Raw genomic sequence first — 23,585 nt, forward strand, 5'->3', positions numbered from 1 at the left:
GCCCAGTAAGAACATCGCCTCGAGCAGGACTACCAGTTATAACCCCAGGGGAAATGGGCAGGTGGAGAGGGAGAACGCGACAGTCTGGAAGACCGTCCTACTGACACTGCAGTCCAGGAATCTCCCAGTTTCTCACTGGCAGGAGGTCCTCCCCGATGCGCTCCACTCTATTAGGTCCCAACTTTGCACGGCCACAAATGAGACCCCTCATGACCGCCTATTTGTTTTCCCCAGGAGATCCACCTCAGGGGCCTCGCTTCCGTCCTGGCTGAAGACACCGGGGCCAGTCCTACTCAGAAAACACGTCAGGAGCCATAGGTCTGATCCTCTGGTAGAGAGGGTCCAGCTCCTATACTCTAACCCCCAGTACACTTATATCGAACACCCCGATGGCCAACAGGATACGGTCTCCCTCTGGGACCTGCCGCCCGCCGGTTCCACCACCACCACCACCAACGCCCCTCCACCATATCCCGCCCAACCTACCATGACCAGCGCCCCCGCCCCTATATGGCTCCTTTGCTCCCTCCCGCCCGCCATCACCCCTTCACCGATCCTCAGGAATGAAGCTCCAGAAGAGATGCTCCCGGAGTCCACTTCTGTACCCGCACCGGCGCCCTCACTACCCATGCCAGCACGGACGAGCTCGACACCCGGGCCAGCAACAACGCCAGAGCTTCGGCGATCACAGCGCACAATCCGTTGTCCAGACCGGCTGAACGTATGAACCCGTCACCCCCGCCGGAGTTCATTTTTTAACAGGGGGTGAATGTGGTGAATGTATTATGCCAATAATCCACCATTATTTGTATCTGTGCTGTTGACCTTGTATTTGTATCTGTGCTATGCTGTTGCCCTTGTGGGCTCCTCCTTTGGGCCATTGTATGGCATTATCCATAGGGGAACATATTGGGGCCTGTATGGGCTCCGCCCATGGCTCCTCCCCTTGAAGGGAGGTATAAAGAGCAGTCGACCTGTAGGTGGTTCTCAGTATTGGATCAGTCGCAGGCAGGCACTGTTCTAAGTTGATTAAAGCCACAGCTTACTTTTACTCCCGTCTCGAGTGAATTGATGGTCGCATCATTGTGAATCTGGAGTCACACGCAGGCTAGACCACATAAGGACGGCAGGTTTCCTTCCCAAAAGTGCATCAGTGAAACAGAAAGGTTTTTTATAACAATCAATGATAGTTTTGTGGTCATCATTACAAAGACTAGTTTTCAATTCCAGATTTTATTAATTGAATTTAAATTCCACCAGCTGCCATGGTGGGGTTTGAACCAGTGTCCACAGAGCATCAGCCTGGATCTGAACTACACCACTGTCTCACGGGATTATCCCATGAGGAAAGCATTGAGTAGATTGGTTCCATATTTCCTACAAGTTAGAAGGATGAGAGGTGATCTCATTGAAACATATAAAATTCTTAAGGGGCTTGACAGGTTAGATTCTTGGAGGATGTTTCCTTTAGTTGGGAGTCTAGAACTAGAAGTCCAAGTGTCAGAAATTGTTTTGAAATTGTTTACCTTCGAGAGCTCCGGTTGCTCAACCACTAAGCATATTATGGACAAATCAACAGATTTTGCTTTCTGAGGAAATTAATATTGAGGGCAGGATTCTCTGTTTGAGAGACTAAGGGCATGATTCCCACACAGTGGGAACAAAGATCCCCAGCGAGTACGTTTAGGCACGTGTTTCCCAGTGCTCTCAGTGCGCCCCACACCCCCTCAACACCCAGAAACCCCAGCTCAATCACGCACACAACAAAATGCCACCTTGGCAGTGCCAACCTGGCAGTACCCATGCCAGCTGGTAGTGCCACCCAGGCACCTTGGTGGTGCCACCTGGGTGCCATTCTGGCACTGCCAGGGTACCCAAGTGGCACCAGAAATGCCAGGACACCACCCTGCCCAAAGAGCATGCAGCTGGGGGCCTTCGATCCACTGACAGACTCCCACGAATGTGGGAACCAGCACTGAAAAGCGCTCGTCTAAGGCAAAGTGGTTGAATCCCAAAGCCTCAGGTACCTCTTGAATCTGCACATTAGTGTGAGGCTTACGGCCTCGGTCTAATATGTAAATTTTCCAAAACGTTATCCATTGTGGGCGGGATTCACAATGCAACATCTCGCGATATCGCGTTGAATCTTGCGAGGTGTTGAGAGCCAGGTGGATCCCGTGAGCGGGCTCTCCCGACTTTCAATGGCTACGATATGGCACGGTGCAGCCTCTTTTCGGGTGCAGCGTGGCCCTTGGATAGCGCCCCAAGTGTTGCCGCCGGGACTGGATTGTGTGCAATTTGTGTTGCTGTTGGGGCGCTAATAGGAAAGCGAGTCAGGACATGCAAATGGGCTAGCATTCTGCCGGTGCGAAATTCGAGCAATTCCCGGTCCAGCAGGCATCCTAACCACCTGGCCAGAGTTAGCACTAAAGAGTCTGACAGCTAAAGCTGTTTTTAGGTATGGCACTTACCACACACTCACTGCAGCCACAAAGATGTTTCACAGAAGATCTGCACCACGAGGTCGGGAATCCGTGATGGACACACAGCTCCATGTCAGTGACGAGTGGAGGGACACTCTCTTCCCCAGGGTGTGCCGCCGTCTCAAGCATGCCCTCCTGAACACCACCTGGGAGATGGTGATAGAGGCAGGAGGAGACAGCTGGTGATCAGGAGTGGTGGGGATCACTGGTGAAGCCTTTGTCCTGAGAGGGAAAGCTAACCAGGAAGGGCTCCAAAGGCCACGGTGCAGGTGTCAAACTGATTGGGGTGAGCTCTGCTGATCCTCTGCTTCCTCTCCAGTGGGGTATTGCGTCTATGAAGTGCCAACATCTGGTGAGTCCCTGATTGAACTTGGCCACGCCCATCCCCTTGATGATATAGCTGGGGTATGAAGTGTCCAGAGGGGCAGTCACGGTGGGTTCCCAGATGGCCTTTCTGAGCATCCAAAGGACACAAGTGGCACTCAGCAGAGTAAACAGCCAGGAGCCTGTAAGTAGCACCAAAGTGGTACGTTTAAAAGACAGACTACAGCAATGGTGGTCCGAGCCAGGCCACCCCGATCCTGAGGACACACCCCGGGTCCAAGAACTTGGCACCAAGTCATTTCCCACTACTGCCCCTGGCCAGGGCAGCCACCCCGCAGCAAACCAGACAATATGCAAGGGTTTTTCACAGTTCTTTTACCCTCCCGCTCCCCCTCCACAACCATGGTGCCCATGCCCTATTTGTAAAGCTTGCATTAATTTGTGCCCGCATGACTTCCACCTGAGAGGGCCAGAGCATCTTGGAAGGGTGGAGCATACTGTGTCCAACCTGCTAAGTAGATTTAAATGCATGCAAAGGATGGTTTTGCATGGCCACGACAACAAGGGGCACAAATCTCAAAGTCACTGCCAGGAAGGAGCATGATGCCGGAATCAGCGCCTGGCGCAAAGTTTGATTTTCACATGAAGCCTGGTTGTCCGCCCGTTCGCAATTCGTATTTCTAGTGTTGTGAAGTGGAGAATGCAGCCCTGTAGGTTGCATATTCAGTAGGTGTCATGAAGAGGTTCTAAGTCTTGTAAGGTTGAATATTTAGTGTTTCTTGTAAACAAATAACTACATAGAACCTCGGTAAGGCCGCATTTGGAATATTGCACACAATTCTGGTCGCCACACTATCAGAAGGATATGGAGACTTTGGAGAGGGTGCAGAGGAGGTTTATCAGGATGTTGCCTGGTCTGGAGGGTGTTAGCTATGTGGAGAGGCTGAATAGACTCGGGCTGTTTTCATTAGAAAGACGGAGGTGAGGGTTGACCTGATAGAGGTCTACAAGATTATGAGGGGCATGAATAGAGTGGATGGACAGGCACTCTTTCCCAGGGTGGAGGGGTCAGTCACCAGGGGGCATAGGTTTAAGGTCCGTGGGGCAAAGTTTAGAGGAGATGTGCGAGGCAGATTTTTTACACAAAGGGTGGTGAGTGCCTGGAACGCGTTGCCAGGGGAGGTTGTGGAAGCAGATACATTGACGGCATTCAAAAGGCATCTTGACAAACACATGGATAGGATGGGTATAGAGGGATATGGCACAAGAGAGTGCTGAGGGTTTTGGCAAAGGTTGGTATCATGACCGGTACAGGCTTGGAAGGCCGAAGGGCCTGTTCCTGTGCTGTATTGTTCTTTGTACATACATAGCTACCTCCAGACTTGCTTCTACACAGGTCTCTGTTCAGTCCACAACTGGCCATTGTCTCAGGTTATGTGACTTTACATCACCACAGTGGGCATTATTGTTTACTAGTCCCACATTAACTCTTGCTATGACAGTGCCAGAACAAAGTTAATTTTGAAGATCAAGCATGAGGTGTCAAACGACCTATGTCTGCTTCTATTTATTACATTCTTTGCATCATGTATCACCCTCGGAAAAGGTCCATACCAATGCCATTCTTTTTCTGGATACTAAAAAGTGGCAGGACGATTCACTCAGATGTTGTGTGTTTGGAGAGGTAGTTGGTTATGCCAGCATTCCTTCTTCTCATCTCTTCCGAAAAATCTTAGTTCAGTAACTCACCATGTAGTGAATCAATGGGAAAGAATCAGGGCTGGATACTCTGCCATCGGGATGCTCCGTTTTGCAGGCTGCATCACAATGGGAAACCCCATTGACCAGCCGGTGAAACAGAGCATCCTGCTGGCGTGCTGAACCAGAAATCTGGCGCGGAGAATCCAGCCCCAATGTCATGCCAGCCACTAACACATAGGTGAGCATCATTTCCAGTTCAAATATTCAAATTAAAGGTCACCCAGAATGCTTATGAGATAAATAATCCACTTTAAGGGAGCAAATACCAGTCGGGATAGTGATTGGAGTCAATAGGTGACCCTTAACTGACTATCAGTCATATGCCAGAGTCACTCTGATGTTTGGTTCTATGGACAGAGTCATTATGACACAAAAAGGGGTTTTGGTCCAGCAAGTCTATGCCAAGTCTCCAAAGTGTAATTGAGTCAGCCCTTTCCCCTGCTCTATTCCTGTAATCTCGCCCCATATTTCTTATGCATTTTCCTTTTGAAATCAGTGATCATCTCCACTTACACAAGCAGCAAGGAGCAAATTCTGGGTCATTCTCACTCACTGCATAAAAAAGCTTTTCCTCCAGTCCTCCCTGTAAATCTTTTTAATACCTTAAATCTGTGTGCCCATGAGCTGATAGCTTTTCCTCCTATGCTTTTCTGTATTCCTTTCTCTCTCCGTCATGATTTCTATCAGTGGTTAGCACTGTTGCTTCACAATAACAGGGAACCGGATTCAATTCCCAGCTTGGGTCACTGTCTGTGTGGAGTCTGCATGCTCTCTCGTGTCTGCGTGGATTTCCTCCGGGTGCTCCGGTTTCCTCCCACAAGTCCCGAAAGACGTGCTGTTAAGTGAATTGGACATTCTGAATTCTCCGTCAGTGTACCCGAACAGGGTGTGGTGACTAGGGGCTTTTCACAGTAACTTCATTGCAGTGTTAATGTAAGTCTACTTGTGACACTAATAAAGATTAATTATTATTATTAATAATTGCTTTGCTCCAAGGAGAATGGCATCTCCAGCCCAACCTCGAAGTTAAATTTCCTCTTCCATGGAACCATTCTGGTAAATCTCCTCTGCACCCTCTCAAGGACCTTTCCACAGTGTGATAACCAGAACTGGATGCAATAACTTTAGTTGTGGCCTGTACTGTACTGAATACCTCTATTTATTTGTCGTCCAAGATCTCATATGCTTTGCTAATTATTATTTAAAATTGTCAAGCCACTTTCATAGATCTACAGACATGAACTCTCCTTCTGCCCCTGCACACATTTTAGAACTGTGCCATTAAGTCTATATTGCCTCTCCCTATCCCTTTTGCCAAGGTGCATCATCTCATATTTTTCCACCTTAATTCCATTTGCCACTTGTTTGCATTCTGCCAGCCTATATAGGTCATTTTGCATTCAGTTGGTATCAGAATCAGCATTTGCCACACTTCCAGGTTTGGTATAAAATTTTGAAATTTTACTGTGTATTGCTATATCGTTTATATAGGTTTAAAAAAATGTGGTCCCAGCACTGAGCATTGGGGATCGCTACTGTCTACCCACCTTCAGTTTGAAAAGCAACCATATCTCAGCATTTGCTGGTTTCTCTTCTTCAGCCAATTTTTTGATACTTACTCTCCTACTCCATAAACCTTAATTTTTTTAATCTCCCCATCAAAAATCCAATTAATTAGTCCTTTTACAAATCAGTGTTGGCTCTCCTTAATTACCTGAACTGAACTGAGTACTTGAATCTAAACTCTAATTGATCCAATTTATATTTACCTTATACTGAAAGATTCTTACCACCAGAAGGAGCAGAAAATAATCGGCCTACACTGGAAACTGATCGTACGCCATTCAGTAAGCTGCTTCCATCAATGGTCAATTGGGCAACATTAGTTCGATGAGGTTGTAAATCTATTTTACGCTCACTGTTCCGAGATGATGGGTAGTTTCGAGAGTCACCTTAAAAAGGAAATTTAAATTTTGTATCACTGTTTGCAGTGCCCTGACCTTTACATATGACCAGTTATAATATATTTATTTTACATAACTAGTTTACTTATGATACAATGTAAAACTGGCATCAAATGTAAAAATTCTAAAACAACACTTTCCCCCTCAAAACGTAGGGCGGAATTTAATTGTGCCCAAGGGTGCAGGGAAAGAGGCTGGCAGGGAACTTAACTGGGCGGGAGATGAAACATAAAGCTCCCAATGTTGGAACAAAGTTGGAATGAAGTTGCCAAATAAAGTTTGTTTGGGGAAGTTCACTGGAACAGGAGAGAGGAAGCTGTTTCTTGTAGTGTGGGTGATGGTTGTCCAAGCGAGGAGAGTGTTGGCTGAACAAAAGAGGGTTGTGGCTGACGGAAGGAATGAACTGGATCATGGAGAGAAGATCAAGGTTGACAGAGAGCAGCTCAACCTGGATTAAAGGGAGGTCATGGGTAGTAGGGGACATATCAAGGGTGACTGGCATTGAACGCAGCTCGTCGAGGGAGGGAGGGTTGAGGTTGTGGGTGGCCAGATTGAGAGTGATGGGTGGGCTAGGCGGATCCAGATTGAGAGTGATGGGTGGGCTAGGCGGATCCAGATTGAGGGTGACAGGCGGAAGAAAGAGAGTTCATGGGTGATATTCAGAGAGTTGACGGAATCGAGGAAAGATAGAGGTTGATGGATGGAGAGTCAAAGGAGATGCAGAGAAGGTCAAGAGTGACCAAAGGAGGTTGGAAGGTGATTGTTGGCAGGCTCAGGGTGGTACTGGGAATGTTGAAATACGTTTCAGCAACAACAGGCTGAGGTGGCTGGAAACTAAAGTGAGATGGAAGGGTGTCATGGTGCAGTGGGAGGAGACCATGGTGTGACAGAAAGTACAGGGCTTCCCATTGGTTCAGTAAGGAGACAATGGTGCACATACGTATGTCTGCCTCTGTCCACAGTTCATTTCTGAAGGATACGTGGGCCTATTGCATCATTGTTTTTCAAAGCTCAGACAGAGAAGGAGAGGAACTGGGAGAGAATGGCTTTGGCCCATTCGCATCAAAGCTCAGAAGGCCAACAAGAGGTAGCACTAGATGATGAGGCTGCTCAGGATACAGGCAACTAGGGGCAAGTACAACAATGAGTAATGGGGTCTCATCGGTTGTTCGGAATGCAAAACAACGACTTCAGGTATTTCACTGGCAATGTCAGCGATGGTTGAGGGTGGCACTGACCTGTGTGCACTTATTTATGAAAATCTATGGCACCGTAGAATGGGAGGAAACCAATGCCAATTGCCTTGAAACTCATCATGGCACTGAATTTTTACGTCACCAGATTGTTGCAGGGCTCCACAGTGGACATGTGTGCCATCTCACAGGCAGCCACTCACAGATGCATCATGGGAGGTTACCAATAACCTGTTCAAAAGAGCTGATGAATTGATTAAATTCACAACCAATATTGAGAGCCAGGTCTCCAGAGCTGTGTGCTTTGGATCATTGCAAGTTTCCCAAAAGTACAAGAAGTTACAGACTGCACTTATGTAGCAGTCAGAGCTCAATGGGAACAGCCAGCAGCATTCATTAATTACAGAGGATAAAACATTAAGGTGCAACTCGTCTGTGACCACTGCAAACAAATCCACCAAGTGTGTGCTCCGTTCCTGTGGGCACTCATGATTCTTACATGCTCCATCCCCCACAAGTGCCACAGCTGTTTGAGGCCCCCATACAAATGCAGGGATGGATCTTGGGGACAGGGGCTAACCACAAAAAATATGGCCCATGATACCTGAATGGAATCCACAAGGTCCAGCAGAAAACAGGTGCAATGCTTCTTATTGCATGCATTCCTCTGACAGATAATGAGACCTATCTAATAAATGGCCCACACTTGCATTCTCATGCCATTTTAATGACTTTAGCTGCCTGATCTGGCTCATGTTCATTCAGACCTCATTGTACATCTGGTGCTAAGATTAAAACCACATTCTACCACCTGGCCTACCTCCCCCCCCCTCACAGCGGATGAATTGCTTGATGTCCTCATGAAAGCCAGTTTGCCATAAAGCTTACAGTGTAAAGTAGGTCATTACCCTTTTCTTACACTGGACCCTGGTGCGCCTGTGGATCCCTCAGCTGCTGACCTCCGCTGCAATCTCTGTTCCGGCCTCCTATATCAGGCGGGAGGGTCTCTTGGTGTTGTCCTTGGGTGAGAGCACCTCCCATTATTCCCAAACAGCCTGAAGGAGAATCTGCAGGGAGGCATCACTAAATCACGGATCCACAGATTTTCTCCTCTGAGCCATGTTCCACCTGATTCTGGAGTTAGATGGAGGTGAATGTGGTTCAGGTTGACAGAAAAAGGAAAAGGAGAAGCCAATTGGCGGAAATTGTAACTCAGTGTCTGAGACGAAGGAAGATTCTAAAGGGCAAGTTGGAAATCTTGTAGATCTGTAGCATACTCTACAGAACAGATGTTGCTGGCTTGGAGACAATGCATACTTGTCAAGGTGTTGATTAAAAATGGTGCCTGGAACTCCAAACACACAGTTGAGTGCAGGTTTGCTAACTTGCTTCCCTTCCCAACCACATTATTGGCTGTCCCTCCACAAATATAATTGGCTAGCAGCTGTGTAATTGCACACAGCCAGTCTTTCCTTAATCAAAAATGCACACATCAGTTGCATGAGCAGCAATTAAATGAATGTCCAGTTAATCTTGTTCTGAAGAAGAGTCATATTGGACTCAAAATTTTAGCTCTTTCCATAGGTGCTGCCAGACCTGCTGAATTTTTCCAGCACTTTGATTTTATTTTAGACAAGTTAATCTGTTTTGGTGATGTTAACTGAAAGATGAAATATTGGCATTAGGAATACTCCCAGTTGTCCTTTTACATCTATCTCAGCAGACAAATGGGACCTCTGTTTAATCTGTTAATTGTAAGAATACTACATTCCCTCCACATGTCAGCCTATATCAGTGTTGTCCAACACACTTGTCACAAGTGGCAAATTGGCCACAGACATATGGCGAGTTGATGCTGTTCATCTTTTGAGCCACACAATACTGAGTTGTGTTAAAGTTACAATGGTTGGTGTGAGTATGGATATCACTCACTCAACTGCTATTTGTCACCTGTCCCTAATTGAGCAAGGAGAAACCAACCACATTGTTCCAAGACAGGAGTCTCATATATCAGTCAGACTGTGAACATATTTATCAGAACATGGTGCAGTTTTTGCATTTCTAATGGTTTTGAAGCTGAAGGGATATTTCCTCAATGAAACAAGAAAAATAGCCTGCCATTTGTTTTCTTTTGTATAACTCCGTTCGGAGTGCCTCAAAATGATATATTTAGATCTGTTGGACTTCTCTCTGAGACATTGTGGGCTGGATTCTCCGCTGCCGGGATTCTCCGTTGCGCTCACAATGATAAACCCCATTGGCCGACTGGCGAGACGGAGAATCCCGCCCTGAAACTAAGGCTAGGCTTTGGAAGAATAATGATCCAATTGATCTCAAATATTCTTGGGGAAAACCTAGTGACACAGGGGAGTGATAACTGAAGAACTTGGTTTTGTTTAGCTGGTAGTTGGCAGTTTTTGTGAAACAGCTGAGGTGCATGAGCAATGGACAGTGCTGCATGGTGCCAAAAAAGGTTGAAATATGCAATTTTGACAAGCTGGGGCAGTGCTACAATATCCAAATTTGTTCAACCTTCACCTTAATAGATTTGCTGAAATGAGCAATTGAAAACATTGGGCCACGATTTGTATAAAATGAGATATCATAAGGTATTATTGGCTACAATTTAAATGACCAGGTATTGTGCTGGAAATAACCAGAGACAAAGCTTAAGCAAGGCAAGTCAGTGATTGGTTGATTATTTTCTCTTCCTGAGTCTCCTAGTGAATTCTGATCAAATAGAGGGCAATTTACTGTTGAATAAAAGAAGATTTCTTTTAAAGGAACTGAAGCACATTGACAGAAATAGGACACTTCAATTGGCAAATTGTCACCACTCTGAGAGTGCATACAAGAAGTTTGCTTTGCAGAACAGTTGGATTACAAAACCCTTATAAGGTGAGGATCCACTGCCCCTTCACCCACATGACTTTTCTCAAGTGAGTTGTTCATGTCAGACAAAATTATCCTTCCCTCTCATTGGCCACATGTCCACTGTCCTGCAAGATCTCCATCTGATGAGGCTGGACCATCTGGAGTAGCCACTCAAGTGAACACCTCGAAGGTGAGCTCCGAGGAGACCACTGGTGAGACATCACAGCTATCACCCGCACCCTCCACCAGTGCAGAGACACCCACTTTGTGGGAGACTCTAGTGAACAGGCCTCTGGGACACTATCTGGTGGTCACCACACAGTTGCTGATGCACATCAGGTGGAGGTAGGAACATCCAATGGAGACCTGCTGGATGCCAGGACACAGATGGGTCCTAGCCAGATGCTGAGCCTCCGGACAATCTTCTCCTGGAGCTGACGCAGATGATAGGACAGAGCTGTGAGATTCAGGAGTGGGTGTCAGCGATATTCCAGCAACTGCAAGGCCGATAGGAGATCCCCCAAAGGCTTCTGGCACAAGAAATGCTGCCAGCAATGTGTGGCACTGAAGCTAACACTGCTAGGGTGGCAACCACAGTGGAAAACCTGGAGCACAATGTCCACGTCTTGAGCGGTGGTGCCCAAGGCATGTCTCAGTCTTCTGAATCCCCATTTCCTGACACTGGTGCATCTCTAGGTCAGCAAGCAGAACAGGGTGGTAAGGCGGCGCCTGTGACACTGGTAAGTCAGCTGGGCCCTCCGGCTCGAGGCCAGCCAGAGAACGTCTGCCAAAAGCAACAAAGACCACAGGCCCAGAAAGCACAAGGCTGCCTGCAACTCTGATGTGCATCCTGGACGCAGCACTAGATGACAAAATATTAAGGAGAGGAGCACTGAGTGGGCACGGGTGAGGTTACTATCTGTTGCTAGGGGGAATGGAAATCTGCTGCAGTAAAATGTTCACTATTAAAACATGTCACATCTCATACATGTGAAGCCTCTGTTACGTTAATATTCACAGTGGGCCTGCCACATCCCCACTCCCACCCTCTGTTCCTCTCCGTTCCCTCCCCTCCCCTGCCCACTCAGTCACTATGGTCAAAGATCAAAAGCCTTCAATGCAGACCCTGTTCAGAGGATGGCCATGAGCGTACTGTCAGCAGAAAGACAGGAGTCAGGCTTTAGCAGAAACTGAGGAGCACCAGAGCTTTCCTCACAGCGAGTGATCATCACTCTCCTGCCTTGTATAGTGACCCGCTGACAGTGTCAACACAGGCCCATCACCCCGGAGTTACATAGGCCCTTGGAGGGGGGAACAGGGTGATCGGGGAGGAGGCAGTGCTAAGGGGGGTAGGAGTAGGGGAGGGATGGAAGGGGGAGAGAGGGAAATGGGGGTGAAGGAAATTGGGGGAGGGAAGGAAATGGGGATAGGAGTGTTGAGCTGATGGACACAGCTTCGTCCTGGGAGAATCTGGAGACGATGTGGGCCTACCTGGTCTTCCTCGCATATCGGACCCTCGTCGCAGCCTGTTCTCCATCTCCTGGCTCCTCCTCGGGCTTGTCCTCCAGTCCTTCCTGGTCCGCCTCCTCCTCTTCCTCACACGATGCTGCATGCCCCTCTGCCTCCTCCAGTATGTTGCCCCGCTGCAGTGCCAGATTGTGGCGGGCACATCAGATCACCACAAAGTGGGAGACACTGTGGGGAGTGTACTGCAAGGCAGGACCAGAGGAGTCAAGGCATCAGAACTGCATTTTCAGCAGCCCGATGCACTGCTCAACGACAGCACAGGTGGCAACGTGGGCTCATTGTATCGGGTCTCCGCCTCGGTCTCAGTACCGGCGTCATCAGCCATGTCCTCAGCGGGTATCCCTTGTCCCCACGAGCCAACCCGTCATCCTGAAGTGGTCCTCAGGTGCCATCGGGGATCTCCGAGTGCCCCAGGATGTAGCTGTCATGCACACTCCCAGGGTAGCAGCACACACGTGCATGATTCTGAGGTGGGTGGTCGTACACAACATGAACATTCAGGGAGTGAAACCCCTTCCTGTTAAGATCACTCCCTGATGCCTCAGTGCTCGCAGGGTGGCATGCGTGCCATTGATGGCCCTCTGGACCTTGGGCATCCCAGGAATGGCAGCAAATTCTGCAGCATGGGCGTTTGGTGGGCCTGGTCCAGCTCGAAGGTGATATAGTCTGATGCCTGGGCATACAGAGCTTCCGTCATCTCCCGGATTCACCTCTGGGTGGAAGATTGGGATATGCCACACAGGTCCCTGCTCGAGCCCTGGAGTGACCCGGTGACATAGAAATTGAGAGCTGCAGTGACATTCACGGTCACTCGGAGCGGGTGTCCTCCGCCTCCATGGGTGCCATGTCATATTGCCTCTCTGCTGAGACTGAGTCTTCTGCGGCATGCGGCTTCCGTCAGCTCATGGGAAAACGAGCGAGACCTATACACCAGAGGCTGTTGCTGGCCTCCCCTTCTGGATCACTCCTCAGCCTGATGGTTGGCCGGGTCTTCAGGGTGTGCGACGGCCCCCTGCATATGTGGTGCCTTCTACGGCATCTGCCCACCTCGGCTGCCACAGGCCCAGAAAGCGCAGACTCCGTGGGATCCACACCAGCAAACATAGATTTATCTGGAAGAAACTGGAGGAGAAAGACCGATAATCGGTTAGGGCTTCCATCCCAGGATCCTCAAATACCCCAGCCTCCCCCACCCTTACCACGATTGTCCCACCTTCTCTCAGATCGCCCTCCAGTGAGCCAGTTGTGCAGGCAATCCTTGACCTGCACACTCACTCCTGGCCACATCAGGATCCCCATAGATTCCAGACCTCTGCCGGGAACATTAGGGAGGCCATGCTCAGCTGTCCTCCGCTCATCCAGATACACTTCGGCTGCGAGAGGATCCTCAGTGGTGAAGCCCTGCTCTTTAGCGTTTGATTGTTGGCAGCTGTCTCTATAGTGCTGATGCTCCTAGGCACACTGTTCAGGCATCAAAGCTTGTTGGGCATGCAGTGTATTAATCATCCTCTGGGACATGACACCTCTGTCTTCGAGGAGGCACTTGAGAGTTGAGAGGTGGGTTTCTCCGTCCCTCCGCACCAGATTTCTTGTGTGGCACGCCGTCGAGATTCTCCATTTCGTCGGCTGGTCCATGAGGTTTCCCATTGTGGGGCAACCCCACACCGTCGTGAAGCCCCGGGCTGCCGGCAAAACGGAGACACCCGACGACGGAGAGTTCATCCCGAGGAGTGTAAAGTGCTCTCACAACTAACAAGGCTAATTCCTCATTTGAAATAACTTTCAGCTGTGAAGCTAGAGGCTGTTCACAGTCAAAGGAGCTAAATTCACTTTTAGGAAAGGAGCTGCAGGTAGGACAGACAAGTGACAGCTGTGGTTGCCCCTGTTATGGGTCTCCACAATATTTAAAGATGGCTTAAAGGCCTCAGAGATACAAAGCCCCTCACCAACTCCTCCACCCCCCCCCCCCCACCCACCACCAGCCTAGGGGCGACCCCAACCCCCCTGAGGGGTCTTCCCCCACCAGAGCACTGGGGAAAGCAGCTCCTGTGCCTCTGCCGGTAAATGGAAGTGGCTACTCACCTCCTTACTTCCCCTCAGAAGCCATTGTGCCAGCTTCATATTTTTGAAAAGGAATACTAAACAGCACGTGATTTCTCGCTGGGCAGTGGATAATTCAAGGAGACTGCTGCATTCAACTTCAATCTCGTTAATGAGATTGAAATGAATGCAAACGAGGCTTGATAATATTCTCGCCATCTTTGGGCGCGATCTGGAACTACCATAAGGAGTGGGCCGGGTGAATCACAAAATGGTTCATGCCCGCTGAGAATCTCGATTTTGTCCTCTCCCGCTATTCACCTGGCATGCCCCGATCCACGCCGGGCGAAACGCAGTCACTTAATCACGCCCCACATATCCTATTCCAATTGAGAAAGAAAGCAAACTGCTAGATGCAGAATAACTCTAGCTAATGCTCCTGGATTTTGTTTTCTGTTTGTAGAAGTTCCTGGTTTCTTGTCATCTCAGGTCATCATCATTGAATCATAGAATTCCAACAGTGCAGAAGGAGGCTATTTGACCTACCCAGGCCTACTCCCTGCCCTATCCCCTTAACCCCACCTAATCTACACATCTTTGGACACGAAGGAGAAATTTAGCGTGGCCAATCCACCAAACCTGCAAATCCTTGGACTATGGGAGGAAACCGGAGCCCTGGAGAAAACCCACGCAGACATGGGGGCGCAAGTACAAACTTAGAAATTTAAAAAGAAATTCCAATTAAGGGCAATTTAGCTTGGCCAATCCATTTACCGTGCATATCTTTGGGTTGTGGGGGTAAGACACGGGGAGAATGTGCAAACTCCACATGGACAGTGTCCCGGGGCTGGGATTGAACCTGGTTTCTCGCCGCCGTAAGACAGCAGTGCTAACCACTGTGCCATCCCAAAAGTGCAAACTCCACACAGACAGTCACCCAAGGCTGGAATTGAACCCGGGTCCCTGGTGCTGTGAGGCAGCAGTGCTAACCACAGTGTCACCTGGCCTCAATATTCACCACACCTACTGTAGACATTTACGGCACCAGCTTTTAGACAAATATTATCTGTATTACTCTGCATCTTGTTTCTATTTCTAGGTGTTTGTTTAAACATACACTTCACGTAATGGGTCTAGTAAGAATCACTTTCATCTCTATGGTGTCCTGAGTCAGGACTTTCCCACATGATGGTGTGGTGTTGTGGTAATGTCACCCGGTTAGTAATCAAGAGGTCCAGGCAAATACTCTGAGGTGTGGCTTCAAATCATGGCAGCTGGTGGAATTTGAATTCAATTAATAAAAATCGATTATCTTAAAAAATAATCTGGTTCACTTGTATCCTCTAGAGAACAAAATCTGCCATCCTTACCTGGTCTTGCCCACACGTGATTCCAGACCCACAGCAATGTGGTTAATTCTTAAATGCCTTCTGAAATGATCTAGCAAACACCTTTCAGGTTTCGTTGATGGGCCAAGGGAACTTTTCTTGGCCCACAAGGAGCACTCTAAATAACCTTCAGCTGCTGGGGCTAGTTGTTCCGATCTCCATTTATCTGTCAGCCAAGTCTTGCAATTACAGCTGGCATCTGTTAAATTTATATTAGTGTAGATAATTTAAACATTGTAATGAAATGCTCGGTCTCTCCAAGCCTTGCATGCCATGGAACTCGCCATCATAGAAGTAATTTTATTTTAAGTCCGCTTATTGTGGAGGGTGTTAAGATTATGCATATCACATTAATTGAAATAAATAATTATTGAGTAAGTAGAAAAAGAATGCTCTGGATCAATGCCATTTATATTTCTTCCAGAACAAAAATGGTGACCAATATTTCTACCTGGATGGCACCAGGTGAAACCAAAGCAATTCTAGCCCCTAGGATTAAAATCCCTCCAGGATTCTAATTTAGCAATCACGAAGCAACAGTGATATATATTCAGATCAGTATGGTGTATGACCTAGGGGAACCTGGAGCTGGTGATACATATGTTGCCCTTGTTTCTTTAGACGTTGGAGGTTAGGGGTTTGTAGTGTGCTGCTGAAGAAGCCTTGTGGATAGTACAAACTGCAGCTACCCAACATGACTGGTGGAGGGGTTGGATATGTGGCTAAAATGCTGGTCTAGTGGACTACTTAATCTTGAACAGTACCGAGCTTTGCGTGTTTTTGTACCCACCCAAGAAAGTAGCAAGTATTCTGTCATACTCCTGACTTGTATCTTATTTAAATGATGGGAAGGTTTTAGGTAGTCAGGAGGCGAACCACTTGCTGAAAATTACACAGCCTTTGACCTGTTTTATACCAGTGAACCTTGCGTACATGTGACTCAACATTGTGGTTGACACTTATTCCCTTTGAAGTGGCAAAAAGGATAAAAGCAATTATTTTTTGAAGGACAACTGTAAATTGGCAACAAATGTGGCTGAAAATATTATGCTGTAAGTATGGCCTGAGTACCTTAAAATAAAAAATACGCCACTTTTTATGAAGGAATTCTTTTTAAACTTCTTCGATTTTTAAAAGGAAACCGCATATTAATAATTTTTCTCACCACTTGCTGAGTCCTTTTGTGCCAAGGCACTGTGCACTCCGTGCCAAAGTAGTGTAATTTCTTCTTCAGTTGGTGTGCAATCCAAACACAATCTATTCCCTTCATAATTAGGGTCTTGTTTCGTGCCATTATATATATCATCTTTTTGAGGCAGAACTTTGGTAGCATTTACTGAATAGGTTGCTTTCGTAACAGTTTCATACGGAGACACTAAATGGGATGAAGGAAATGTTGTGATGGTGACAGACCTGTCATTCAAAATATCTACCTGAGGCCAAAGGCTGGGAACCGCAGCATTCTCTGCATTGATTTTACTGGAGGGATGACGATCTTCTGGCATGATTTCTCTTGGTGTGCTGGAACAGTTGTCAATAACATTAGCTGGGTGTAAATGCGATTGCCAACTACTTTTAAAATTGCCAGTCGTCCTTTGACTTTGCTTACTGTCAATGGTTGGTTTGGGTGGAGGATGGGGTACCATTATTTTACCCTGCGATTTCATTACTTCACTGGCAGACTGGGGCCTGATTATGGTACCTTTCCTGTAGTTGTTTCCTGTACGAAAATAAACGTTAGCAGATTGGGCTCTTTTAATCACTTTGGCATGTCCTATTCTTACCAAGGGTTTCTCAGGATTGGAAATAGCATTTTTTGCAGTTGTTTTGTGGTCTATGCTTCTAGTTCCTGTGGCTGCCCACGCTTGTTTAGTAAAATGGTAACCAGGTGATACAGCTGGTCTTATTCCATGGGTCACAGGGATTGTTTCTGAAGTTACAGAAGCAGTCACTCCTAAAGCTTCCCAGGTTTTCTTCTGCTGGTGGCCAGAAAGGCTACATTCTATAGCAGAATTTAATGTATTCCATTTTGATTCTTTTTTACTATTCACAATTGACTTAACACTAAAAATATGACCATTACTTTCAAAACAAGGTGACTGTAATAGAGCCTGATTTGTTGATCCTGCACTTATATCTATTGTTCTTTCCTGTTCTTCAACAACTTCATTTTTTCCCTTTTTAAACTGGTTGGTTTGTTCAATCTCATCCAGCCATCTCAGTTTTTTCTTTGCTGGGTTTTTGTCAGATTCCAATTCTTTCATTTTTATCAACTCCACACTATCCCTGATGGAGGATGCCATTTGAATCCCAAGAACACCACTTGTAGACTGTAGAGATTTGGAATAACCATTTTCGTACTTTGACCCTTTCTTAAGTATCCCCTTCAGTAGTTTGAAATTACTTTTTTCATGGGAATATATTTTGTTGGCTTTTAATTTTGTAGTAGACGTTGATGAATGTGTTAATACTTCATTTTCTTTTCCTTCTGTCGCATTATTTGCGGAATTGGGTTCTGATGAATTAAATGTTGCTCGAGAAGGAGCAGGTTTCTGACTGGCTCCTTCTGAAACATGTCTGCTTTTAACGTTGAAATTATATTTGTTGAAGGAAGTATGGCTGTCCTCGCTTTTGCTGGGAATGTCAGTATTTTGGTTCAATGTGAAAGGAGAAACAGTAATTCTATTACCTGCACCAATACTTGCCATCGGATACATTTGTTGGATCGTTTCACTGTCCTTCATACTGTCAGCTTTTGTTCTATCACTGCCGGTTTGTGACTTCTGACTCGAAGTGAAAAAGACAGGTGTTGCTGAAGGCAATTTTAAAGGATGCATTGATTCAAGTTCATTTTGGTGCACAGGTTCTAATCTGTCATTCGCATATGATAGTTGTGTTCTTTCCTTAGGTATTGGATCTGGCGTGGACCAGGCATCACAAAGTATTGTTGCAGAATGAGCAGGTCGACCAAGGGAACGTTCAGAAGAATCTGTGGTAGTTTGATTTTCTATAGAATGAGAATTACTATCTGCTATTTTATGTTGGTTGCTATTATAAAGTTTGCTTGAATATATATTCTGATGTCTTTCAACGGAAGAAACAGAACTCAAGTTAAAATATTCAGATCCAATACTTTCAGAAGCTGATGCATGTAGCTTATCATTCAAATATTCATTTGTAGTTGAAGTCTCAGTTCTGTTTGTCATTGCAATCCCCGAAGAGAGGTGAGTCCTACTACTATCCAAGTCATTGATCCAGGCGCTTACATGGGTCTTTTTTAAAGGATAATAATCATTCTTACAAGAATCAAGGGTTTTTTTTACAGGTGGGTGTGGCTTCATTCTATTATTGGAAAGATTATTATTCTGTACTGGAAGATAAATTGAATCATCTGATTCAGGATGTACAATGTGTTGTCCCTCAGTTTCTAGGCTGTCAAGACTTGTTAAGCTTTCAGACAGATTAAGTTGGTTGATTTCTTGGCGGAATTCCTGTGAAATTCAAACACACAATTAATTGTTTACTAATTTGCAAGAATAGAACATGACCAAAATGCTCAAGTAAGCTGGTACATCTGACATAACTAAATCACCGTAGCTTATCAATTTCCCAGACCTATTCAACAGTTGTTAAACAGAATTAAATGCTCATTCAGTACAACGTCGAAGGCAGCATTTAGGAGGTGCTGGCTGGAATTCTCCGGCTGTCGGGATTCTTTGTGCCCACCGCCAGCGCACTCCTGCCCATGGGTTTCCTGGCAGCGTTTGGTGGCTTCAATGGGAACTCATGTTGACAAGCAGCAGGAAGAAAGAATCCCGCCACCACCAAACGGCACGGCACCTAGAAACGCGCAGCTGGGGGACCGGAGAACCTGCTGTCTTTTGAATTGTTTGATAAAACAAGGCCTCAATCTGCCCAGATGAACTGCAAAAGGATGGCCTCTCTAGTGACCAAGTCAACAAATATCTCTCCATGTAGACCATCAAAAGTCAATTATAAGATTATTTATCCAACTGCTATTTGTGGAAATTGTAGTCTGCAAATTGGCTGCTGTATTTGGCTTCATAACAGGGGCCACCCTTCAGCAATTCGCTCATCATACAGAACCTGAGGTCACCCTAAGGGCATGTTATGTGGTGTTTAATGCAAGTAGTATTGAGAATTTGTCCATTCTTAAAAATGTTATTCCGTTAAAATCACCATTCTTGATCACTTTAAGAACTATATAAAAGTCCCACTCCACATAGCAACGGTCACCCACATGGCAACATACCCCTGACTTTACCAATCATGCCCCTGACTCTGAAAGGTTTTCTTGATTTGCCCAAGCAATCCCAACCCACTGACCTTTGTCCAAGGGAACCACTGATGCTACATCTCTAGACTCAGTACTTCTGATTGGTTAGCAGATTGTGGAGACCGAATACCTTAGAGTAACGGGAGCCCAAATGTCAGGCAGTGAATTGTCGGATTGCAACAGAATCCAGCAGTGCTCAATAAGACAGCTGAGACATTCATGCCCCTGGCTTTCAGGCCTGGTGACAGGACCACTACTAAAATCAGCTCCTAATCTCCTAGCCCATTTTCTGAACCTGAAACCCTGTGTCTTGAACTGCATCCATTTTCTCACTACTGGGCACTTCTTGCCAACGTTTTATAATTTGTGAAATGCCCTGCAATAAACTAAACTCTATAAAACAATCCTGTTTTGTTTGAACAAATTGTTGCTTTTATTTTTCTGTTCATTTGGTGCCAGTGAAATAACAGAGGCTATTATAGTTGTCAAGAAAACTATTCCCTTGTAACTCTTTTTTCAAGAGTATTTTGCTGCTTCTTGATCAAACTCGTCGCACCTGTTGTTTGGTAAGTCTAAAGCTGTGGCTCTCAAGATTCTCAGGCCGAACCTCATTAAAACAATTTTCATAATCAGAGGAGTGTGAGCGGTTAAGGATATTTGTAAGCCTGAAAATAAAAGTCTAACTTTCAATTAATTTTCTTTCTTTCTTGCCTTATTCACTTCTCTTGAGCATGTGAAGCGTGTCACTGTAGTGATCTCTATATGTGCATGTACACAAGGTGTTAATGTGTAATCAGTAGCACCACATGATCACTAGAGGGTCGGACCAACAGGGGTATAAAAGGCAACCACATTGGGTCTCTCGGGTTGCACTGTGACCAGGGCAATAGCAGAGTAGTTCAGGTGGCTAGTGGAGTTACGTATAGTTACCGTAGTTAGATTTTGTTAACCTTATCACTGGTATCAAAATTAAAGTAAAGAACTCATGCAATTATTGTTATAGTTACTCAATAAACCTTTTGTTACTACTGGATGAGTTTGAGTCTTCTTCAACGAGATTCCGAAGACCTCGTCATTAGCCAAGGATTGAGTAGTACATGTTACCTACCACACAGGTAACAAAACATAGTACCAGGCGTGTTGGCTTTAACAGAACTAGTTAGATTAGGTTAGACAAAAAGAGAAGAAAATTCAGACCGGATATTCGACTGTGGAAGACTTCGCAGCAAATGAATCCTCGACGACTAACTATGGGATTCATTGGACCTCTAGGGCAGCTGGAAACAACCGGTAATTTGTTATAACTGGAAAATATTTGAACAGATATTCCAAATATTTATCGCAGCTAATGATTTAAGCACGGTCTTTGACGCAACAAAAATAGCACTACTACTCTCAATATGAGGGCATGAAGCTAGAGAAATCTATAATTGCTTTAATTACTTAGAAGGTGAAGACAACACTAAAATAGAAGTAATACTCAAAAAATTTGATGAATACTATGTGAGTCAGTCTGGAGAGATGCTGGAAAGATTTAACTCTTGTCATAAATGCCAGAGAAACGGAGGGCCCATCACTGATTTTATCACAAATCTCAAGTTAATACCACAAGGCTGTGATTATGCTGATTTCAGAGACACTATGATAATGGATCAATTAATTTCTGGACTATCTGACAAAAATTTGAAGGAAGAACTTCCAAACGATAAGTATCTAACTGTAGAAACTGCTGTACAAAAATGCCTTGCTTATGAACAAAAAGAAAATCAACACTGTGAGTCTTTACAAACACAGAATCAGTATCTAGAAAACAACGTTGGTAAAAATGGCGTGAATACTCACCACGAGGCAGAGGCAGGATTTCACTCGATGCAACAGTACTTTTTGATTGGCAGCCACCTTGAGCGAGAGCATTCCGGCCAGTACGCACATGCGCATTTCTCAAAAAGAACGAAAACGGCACAATACACTCGAGAAGCTGCGCATGCGCAGTTGCGAAAAGACCGCACAGTAAAGGAAACTCGAATTGCGCATTCGCAATCGATTCCTACGCATGATGTCACGAGCGTCATAATGTCAGAGGACCCGGACCACGCCCACTTAAAAGGGAAATGCACAAAAATGAACAAAAAGACATTTAAAGCTGCAAAACCAAATTTTCTAACATCAAAAGACAGAACGATGTCTGAACTTACCCCAGCAGTTAAAAATAACCTCCACAGCACCCTGGCACAAGCAGTTTGCACCACCCAAAGAGGAGAGCACAGTGATTTGTTCATTGAAGAATAATAATCAGAAGATGATTTATTCATTGGACATAGAAAGAACAATGACAAATCCAGCAGAAGGCAGTAGAGCGGAGCTGCTGATTGGTGTTGCAAGGGAAATTTGCATACCTCCGTCATGGTCACCTTAACTTGAAGATGTACCTGAGCTAGAGACCCTAGCTGTTCGAGTGAAGACAAGCATCTAGCAGAGGGCAGTAGAGCGGAGCTGCTGATTGGTGTTGCAAGGGAAATTTGCATACCTCCATCGTGGTCACCCTAACTTGAAGGTAGTTTGTGGAGGAGCTGTTGTCAAGTGACACTTAAACCCGAAACACTTCTTCAGTGTTTCCCTCCCTAACCCCTCCTCTAAGCAAAAAAAAACAACCGCTGTAAAGATCAACAGGAAGGCTTGATGTCAGGTTGAAGTACAAAGAAGTTGAATCGTGACGCCACAGCCTGCAGGTAAGGGATTGTCTGGTGACTGGTAAGTAGTTTTTCTTTTATTTTCCCTCAGGTGTTATCGTGCAGGGTGCAGAGGTGGCTGAGTGAGTGCTTGCTGAGAAGGGGAGTGAATAACAGGTAAGCTGTTTCGGTGAAGAGTGGGAGAAGGTGCTTTTTCCCTACTGTTTTGTTCTCTCTCTTCTGGCCTAATTTCGGGAGCCGTTCGGAGGAGAAGGAGCAGTCTCTGTGAGTATAAAAACCTAACGGTAACTTCCTGTTTTCCAGTTTTTTCCCCAAAAGTGACATCAGAGGGAAGCTGTGATCTGATTGGTTGATAGCAAATCTGCCCCAAATTTTTAAAAAGCACAGCTAAACTCGTAAACTGAAATTAAACTAATTAATTAATTAGAGATGGCTGGTCAGGTGTTGTGCTTGAGCTGCTTGATTTGGGAGCTGGCAGATCCCATTGCGAGCTGCAGCGACCACATCCGCAGTAAGTATTGGCTGCTCGAAGAGCTCCGGCTCAGAGTTGATGAGCTGGAGTCTGAGCTTCAAACACTGAGGCACATCCGGGAGGGGGAGACTTACCTGGACACTGTGTTTCAGGAGGCAGTCACACCTGTCAGAGTAAGTAGTTTAAATCCTGCCAGTGGCCAGGGACAGCAGTGTGTGACTGCAAGTCAGGCAGGTAAAGGGAACCAGCAGTCAGGAACTCAGGAGCCTCAGCCCTTGACCCTGTCCCACAGGTATGAGGCACTTGCTCCCTGTGTGGATGGCGAACAGGGCTGCAGGAAGGATGAGTCAGCTGACCAAGGCACCATGGTTCAGCAGGCCATTCAAGGGGAGGGAGTAAATAGGCAAGTTGTAGTTGTAGGGGATTCTATTATCAGGAGGATAGATAGTATCCTTTGTGAGCAGGATAAAGAGTCCAGCATGGTATGTTGCCTGCCCGGTGCTAGGGTGCGGGACATCTCTGACCGGCTTGAAAGGATACTGGAGAGGGAGGGGGAGGATCCAGTTGTTGTG

At 46.1% G+C, this 23,585-nt stretch overlaps 1 protein-coding gene across 6 annotated transcripts in view; it reads right to left on the bottom strand.

Moving 5' to 3' along the window:
* Positions 1-23,585, bottom strand: part of cep126 (centrosomal protein 126) — a 253,245-nt gene that overhangs the window by 72,373 nt on the left and 157,287 nt on the right. For 3 of the 6 annotated variants that reach the window (XM_072476358.1, XM_072476360.1, XM_072476362.1), the window contains 2 exons: positions 16,720-19,045; positions 6,359-6,520 (listed from right to left, as the gene is read on the bottom strand). In XM_072476358.1, the coding sequence (XP_072332459.1) occupies positions 6,359-6,520; positions 16,720-19,045 (2,488 nt within the window). Of the gene's footprint in view, positions 1-6,337; positions 6,521-16,719; positions 19,046-21,693; positions 21,966-23,585 lie in introns of those variants that run through there. The other 3 variants (XM_072476361.1, XM_072476363.1, XM_072476359.1) reach the window with 3 other exon arrangements.

The sequence above is a fragment of the Scyliorhinus torazame genome, chromosome 15 (genome assembly GCF_047496885.1).
Source record: "Scyliorhinus torazame isolate Kashiwa2021f chromosome 15, sScyTor2.1, whole genome shotgun sequence".
Taxonomy (NCBI): domain Eukaryota; kingdom Metazoa; phylum Chordata; class Chondrichthyes; order Carcharhiniformes; family Scyliorhinidae; genus Scyliorhinus; species Scyliorhinus torazame.